The 7,237-nt window shown below is 33.2% G+C and overlaps 1 protein-coding gene across 1 annotated transcript in view; it reads right to left on the minus strand.

Moving 5' to 3' along the window:
• The window catches only part of LOC111996530 (DNA mismatch repair protein MSH1, mitochondrial), a 31,172-nt gene extending 23,935 nt beyond the window's left edge, over nucleotides 1-7,237 (minus strand). Inside the window, exons 1-5 of the mRNA XM_065779512.1 lie at nucleotides 6,975-7,237; nucleotides 5,543-5,687; nucleotides 5,320-5,417; nucleotides 3,859-4,054; nucleotides 2,641-2,688 (exon numbers count right to left, since the gene is read on the minus strand). Coding sequence (XP_065635584.1) covers nucleotides 2,641-2,688; nucleotides 3,859-4,054; nucleotides 5,320-5,417; nucleotides 5,543-5,687; nucleotides 6,975-7,099 — 612 coding nt within the window. The 5' untranslated portion in view covers nucleotides 7,100-7,237. The remainder of the gene's footprint in view (nucleotides 1-2,640; nucleotides 2,689-3,858; nucleotides 4,055-5,319; nucleotides 5,418-5,542; nucleotides 5,688-6,974) is intronic.

A 7,237-nucleotide genomic window follows, 5' to 3' on the forward strand; every position in this document is an offset into this window, starting at 1 on the left:
TTTTTTTTTTTATGAAAATTAAAACTAACACATATTTCATATTCAACAAAATACTACATATAAAATAAGTGTTGCATGTTTGTTGAATTTTGGAAGAAAGATGATCTACACAGTTGCATGCCTTCAAGTTGTGAACAATGTGATGCTCGTGAATTCAGCAAGCACCTCTCAGATTACATGTTCTATCTTTTATATCAGCAACAAGGTATGATGTCCGAAGTGTCAGGAATTTCAAAACTAAGGTTCAAGGACACTAGCTCTGAAGCGTCACGATTCTTTAGCTAATATAAAGGAAACGATCTGGTAGGCGGCTGTAAAAATATGCTTAACTCACGAAAAATTTAATATACAGTTTTTTTTTTTTTTTTTGGGGGGGGGGGGGGGGGGGGCAATGGCCCCCCCTGCCCCACTGTAGGTCCGTCCCTGATTTGGAGGGCCAAGGCCCCACGAAAGCTGTGTTCTTTGTGTGGACTGCAACCTTTGGGATAATCATGACAATTGATAACCTAAGCAAGAGACATATTTTGTTAGCTGATTGGTATTGTATGTGTAAAGTTTGTGGCAAGACTCTTGATCACTTTCTTCTTCATTGTCACAACAACAGATGTCTGGTCCTTCATTTCAATGTTGCTAGGGTTAGCTTGGGTAGTGCCCAAATCTGTGTATGAGATGTCGGAGAGTTGGCAAAGACAATTTCAAAGCCACAGGGTTACTATTGTGTGGCAAGATTTGCCCCTATGAGTTATGTGGCTTCTGTGGTACAGAGGAAATAGGCAGGTCTTTGATGGTGTTGAGCGACTTTCTTATGTTATCAAGGAGCAAACCTTACAGTCCTAAACAATTACCACATTTATAGTATATCATACTCTTTTTTTTTTTTTTTTTTTTAATGAATGAGAATATGAGGACATAGCAATATGGTAATTGATACCAAGCAGATATCCAAAAGGGAAAAAATTGAATAAGAAGAAGAAGAAGTTAGGTGGGTTACTGTTTCAAGGAGAAAAAAATAAAGAAAAAATAAAATAAAATTAGAGAAGAACTAGGAGGTTGTGGGTTTCAAGACAAGTTACACTCAAAAAAAAAAAATTTGATAAGTTACACTAAAAATATGTCAAATCAATGGTTTATATCAATAATGTCAAGATCCTATTGTTTTAATTCAGTTTTGATTTATATTTTTGAAAAATATAAAAAAGCGCCAAAAAGCATGCTTTGAGCTTTTTGAAAAAGTGCAAAAAGCATGCCTAAAGTGCGCTTCTTTAAATGAGCCTAGCTTTAGAGGCAAAAAGCACTAGAACCTTGGGGCTTCACACTTAAGCTCAAGGTGCACTTTTACCAACACTGGGTGGGGAGGAGGAGGTGGTTGGGAAGGATGTCTGTGAGGCTAACTACTTCTTATACACTACTGCTTTCCAATATGATATGAAAGTCCAGAGTGAAACTAACACTTGCATTGAATTATCCGAAATATTTTGTTTTCAATTGGAATTTGGTTATCAACTATCTGCGAGGATCCACATGTAATGTAGATTGATGTTTCTTTCTTTACTGTTAGCTTTTCAAATTTTTACATTGACAACCAGAATACCAATAAAGAAGAAAGAAACCACATAACTAACAAACACATGAAGGATAAGTCATGAATATATTCAAGAGCTTATCTCTGCCCGACTTGATGCATTTACCTAAAAATTAGTTACATATTCATCCATAACCCATGACATTGGAAATAATGAAAATTTAGGCTTCATTTTCATTTTCTTTCTTTAGTTTTTACAGTATAAAGTAACTTCTAGGCCACAATATTAAGCCCCCAACCAGTGATGCAGAAAATAATTTTCACTAGCTGCAATCACAACAAGAAGGCATCAATTTGATCCATGCATGTGAAGGGAACAAAGCTAGATACTAAAGAAAGTTCCTAAATATAATCACCCAAATAAAGGGTTTTATCTCCTGTCAGATTCATGCTGACATAAATTGATCCACAGATATAATCTCATTTGGCGGTCTCATTTCATATATTTAGAAGTGGAAAAACAAGAAAGAATATTCAACTTCTTATGGATAAAACAGTGTGGATCAACATTCTAAATCAAGAAGATAATTCCAAATTTACATACAAATATTTGACCAAAATCAAGTTTCCAACCATTGAATCCAATTTAATTATTACCAAATCTCTATCTTTTTGCCTTAATATTAAAAAATAAAGATCTAATTGACTAGAATAAGAAGCTAGAATCCATTAGAAAATAAATTTAAAAATGCAAACTTTTTTGGGTATAGGAGCTTTGTTTTATGACTCCATAATTTTGGATCACAAACCATAATTGTAAAGTTTTATTTAAAATACTTTTTTCCTAATAAAGGTTAGAATAACAAGTTACAAGAATGCGAAAACTTGTTCTATAACAGAAACTTTCATCATAATCAAGATGTCAAGTAACCCAATACAAGAGCATAAGTGCACAACCAAATAAATAGAGCCCAGCCCATGAGACTAATCTATGCCATGAAACCGAAAAGTAAATCTCAATATGAACTACATTCTTTGAAAATAAAATTGAGAATACATGAAGGTAAAAGCATACACCCGTACACATATGAGTAGGCAAGATATGATGCTATACTTACCACTGAATACCCATTACGTGTCAGATCATCCAAAGTTTGTCGAAGATTCTGCAATGAAAGCATTTAACCAGATGCAATGAAGCATTGACTAACTATAAATTGGTCAGAATGTATGATTAAAAGCATGTAAAGAATAACCAAAAGAAAAGAAACAACAGATACATCATAATTGATATTCAGAAGAACTAATCTGACAATTGCAGAATATGGTGTTGTTTGAATATTTCAGGATTTTAAAGAAATATCAATTTGAAGTTTTGGCATCTAATCCATTGTGCCTACTTTTTCTTGCCAAAAATAAAATAAATAAAATTATAATTTTTTTTTTTTTGATAAATAACGGAATTGTATTAATTAAAAGTCCAGGTACACCGGGAGTGTACGTGGAAAACAGTACATCAAACACAAAAATTACAAAGATCAAGCATTTCTAAAAAATTAGAACAAGGGAAAAGATTAAAGGAAGAACTCCACTCTAGCAAGGTGTGGAGAAGAAGAGATTTAATTTCTGAAATAGACCATTCCTTCCCTTCGAAACATCTTGAGTTCCGTTCTCGCCAAATACACCATAGGACACAATGTGGGACAGCCCTCCATAAATCAATGCAAGAAAGAGCTCAAAAATTAAATTTTGCAACAAATATAGACACTCTAGTCTCTTATGTTTATAGAGAAGAAAACCAAGTTGCTTATTACTTCACAAGTTTAGGACATTTCTTGAAAGAAATGAAATTGGAGAAATAATGTTTCTAAAAGACTTATTCACCAATGACATTCATAGTTGTAAAATTCCAAGGTTGTGTTTTTCATAATTTCAAATTCATTCTTACAAAACTTAAATAGGCATTACGCAATCAACTATTGATTTCTCTAGGAGGTTGTACTAAAGGATTGGAATTAATTCCAGCCTTAGTTTTTTTCCCCTTTTAAGCAGCCACAAATAGAAGACCAAAGCAAGACCTAAGACAAGCTATACAAATGAGAAGGTAATCATATGTGATTGAATATCATTTCCAACTAAACAACCCTGCATTTTTCTAAACAATAACCAAACCACAAAGCAACCCTTTGAACATCACTATATCTGCAGAAAATGACAAAGCACCAAGCAACTAACCAAAACAAAAACAAATAATAAAAAAATAACAATAATGCACAAAAATAATTGATTACAAGAAACTGAAGTAAATATCATTCAGAAAAGAGAGAAGATAATACCACAACAGGGCAACCAGCTCTTGGAATACTATCTGAACGCAGACCACCAAATGGGTTCAAGCCTGCATATTCAACAAGAATACAAGCATCTATTCCAATGGCTTCATAAAAATCTCCAACCTGAAAACACAATTGACTAAAGATAACGATATGGTAAAAATGCAAAATTAAATATTCAGTGAAGCAAAAATGCACCCTATCAATCAAAAAATAGAAGGGAACCTCCTGAGGATCCATAAGAATAACTTGAAGGAGAAGATGAGAAAAAAAGAAGGGCAGGGGGGGGGGGGGGGGGAAGAAAATNTCATTCCAGGAAAGACAGGCAGAGAAATTATCATATTAAAAGTCTTTACAGTAACAGCATTCTGCTAAAAAGTGGGAAAACAAACATAACAAAACTGGATCCCTACAAGCACACAATGCCCAGGAAACTAGTGTAAACACAAACTCAGAAATTTACCAATCACCAGAAAACAAAAAGACATGCATTGCCAATCTTAAAGGAAAAAAAATGTTTTGAGCAAAGCTACATAAAGCATTGATTAAACCAAGTGTGTGTTCGGCAAGCACAATAAATAAATAAAAACCTTTTTCCTTTCCTTTTCTACCATACTTTCACCAAATAAGCAATCAGCAATGTGCATCCAAACACACTCCTAATAGAGCAAACTACAGGAACATTTGATGAAACCAAGTGTTTATGCTGTCAATTCCAGCATTTCAGTTCTTAAATAAAGATGAAACTTTAGATGTAAAGCAAAGATTGTAAGAAGGTTTTGAATTCTAGTTGAATGTGAATGTGAGTTATTTGGGCATACCTACATTCTTGTAAGTGATGATCAAGATGTACATCCTAAGATTCTCCAATGCTATGTGTTTAGGTTACGTTGACATCTCCAGGGAAGAGAGAGAGATGATAATTTAATGCATGAAAGTCCTACCCACTTGGCTTAGGCATAGGATGAGGATTAAATAATCAAACTGCAGATCAACATTACTTCAAACCAGCCCATTTTTTTAACATAAATCCAAAACCTACCCCTTTTTAAGATTCAATTTCACATTTAATAGCTTATCACCAACCTGCTACACAGCTCTAGTTCTGCTGACCATTTCATTAATTAAAATTTTAAAAGAACAATGTTCCTAAACAGGCTACTTCAATTCTGGACCTCATATAAAATATGCAAATTGAATGCATGACACTGAATATATATATTAAAAATCAGGAAATAGAAAAGACCCATTCAAGTCTCTGTTTTGTCTTTTTAGTTTTTCTAAATCATAAGTACGCTAACGGTAACATTTTTTTTTTTTTTGGAATAAAAGTGATAATGATCAATTAGGTTTTTTTTTTTAATAATTGGATAGTTGGGGGGAGGGGGGATTTGATTCCTGGATGTCTCCTTTCGAAACATTAGGAGGATCTACATTAGGAGGATCTACATTATAAGAGCTCACCTCCCATTTTTCAAGTTAACATCCAAGCCTAGCAAATTGGAATATGTGAGCCTTTTAATCAGCTGGACAGTTGAAGGCTTCCTGCATATCTTCAACCTCTACAATAAAGAAACCACGAGCATGAAAGGCCTTACTTAAAGCTCTCAAGAAATTTCATGTTTTAAACGTATTAAGGCAGCTGGACTAATCAAGCAACATAACAAAAATGTATGAACTAGCAAACCTCCTTCCACCATAGTAAGTGAGAAAGATCCTTATCATTTAGGGTATCATTTGATGCTTTAAGCTTCTTGGTAAGTTTTGAGCTTCCCTTCAAAACTTTCTGACCTTTGAAACAATAGATTTGCTCCAATTGTCTGCAGCTGTACCTATTACAACAAAATTTCATGATTTAGATTTTAAAATCAAAACAGAAAAGAAAAATCAGGAATTAAATATTAAATACAGTTATCAGCTATATCACTTAAGTTTCTTCTAGGCAAAAAACATTATTTCTGTTCCTAAAGTGAGCCTAAACTTTAAAAAGTTCTTTTATTTGTCCCTAAACTATTGAAAATGTTATACTTTTTGCCCTTCCGTGCACTCTTGTTAACTTTTATCCCATGTGTCTAACTAGGTGACACTATTTTTAGCTTTAGGGAATTTGACATGCCTGACATGGACAATTACATTTTTTTATTAAAAAAAACACACACACACACATGAGGTGAATAGGTGGCATGAAACTATTGATCACATGCACATTATGAAAGATTTTTTAAAAGTTTAGGACAAAAATGGAGCCTTTCATTAGTTTAGGGACCAGTAAAAAAAAAAAAAGTTTTTTAAAGTTTAAGGACAAAATGTGTAACATTTTCAATAGTTTATCAACCAAAAAAGAACTTTTAAAGTTTAGGGACGAAAAAAAAAAAAAAAAAAACATCATGCAAATTTTAGGGGCGCAAAAAACATTTACCTTTTTTAATTTATTTTCCTTACCAAAATACTATCGACATATACACAAATACAAATAAATTGGTTTATATCATTAATGATCAACTAATGATTATATCATTAATGGCACATTCCTATACTAAGAAGCCCTTAGACCAATTACACATAACACAAAAACAGAAATAACAATCTCACCATATTAGTTGATCACATGCGCATTTGAAAATTCCCAAATGCAAATTACATATACCAAAAACAGAAACATTGAAATGAGTCATACTCATAGCTGAAATTGATATAAAACCCAAGCAAGTAATGCATTTAAGTGGATATATTAATTATGCTTGTTATTTTCCACTCTTGATTCATGCACATCTTTCTTGTTGCAATGAAATTCTTAGTTTTTACACATAACACATACTTTTAAAATACAATTCGACATTGAACCGACATGCCTGTTGAAACAAACACAAAATGCAGGTATAAAAATCACTTAATACCCATTTCTCAACTTCATCTATGCATAAAAAAAATAAATAAATAAAAGATCATTAATTCTACACCATTTCCATAATTTCCTAATAGAAGTAACATTTTTTATCCACACACACACAAAAAAAAAAAAAAAAAAAAATCCCCTATAGATTAATAGTTAGCTTGCAATAAAATACACACACACACACATTATATAATATAGAGAGAGAGAGAGAGAGAGAGATTACAGAAGCGTTGGGGAAGGGCGGAATGAGGTGTATGCACGAGCAGGGGAACGGAGCAAGAGAGAGAGGGAACGCCACCGGGGAAAAGAAACGACGGCGTTTCTAGTGGCGAGCCAGTACGGACCCATAGTGATAGTGGGGAGTGGAGGAGTTGTGTTTCTGAGCACAACAATTCCTTATCCAATTTATTTGGCTTTTTGGGGAGTTTAATTAGGGTTTTGTCTTTTTCTTTTTTTAAATATTTTATTAAACCCTGGGTTTTTGCT

The sequence above is a fragment of the Quercus suber genome, unplaced genomic scaffold, assembly GCF_002906115.3.
Source record: "Quercus suber isolate HL8 unplaced genomic scaffold, Cork oak 2.0 scaffold_211, whole genome shotgun sequence".
Taxonomy (NCBI): Eukaryota; Viridiplantae; Streptophyta; class Magnoliopsida; order Fagales; family Fagaceae; genus Quercus; species Quercus suber.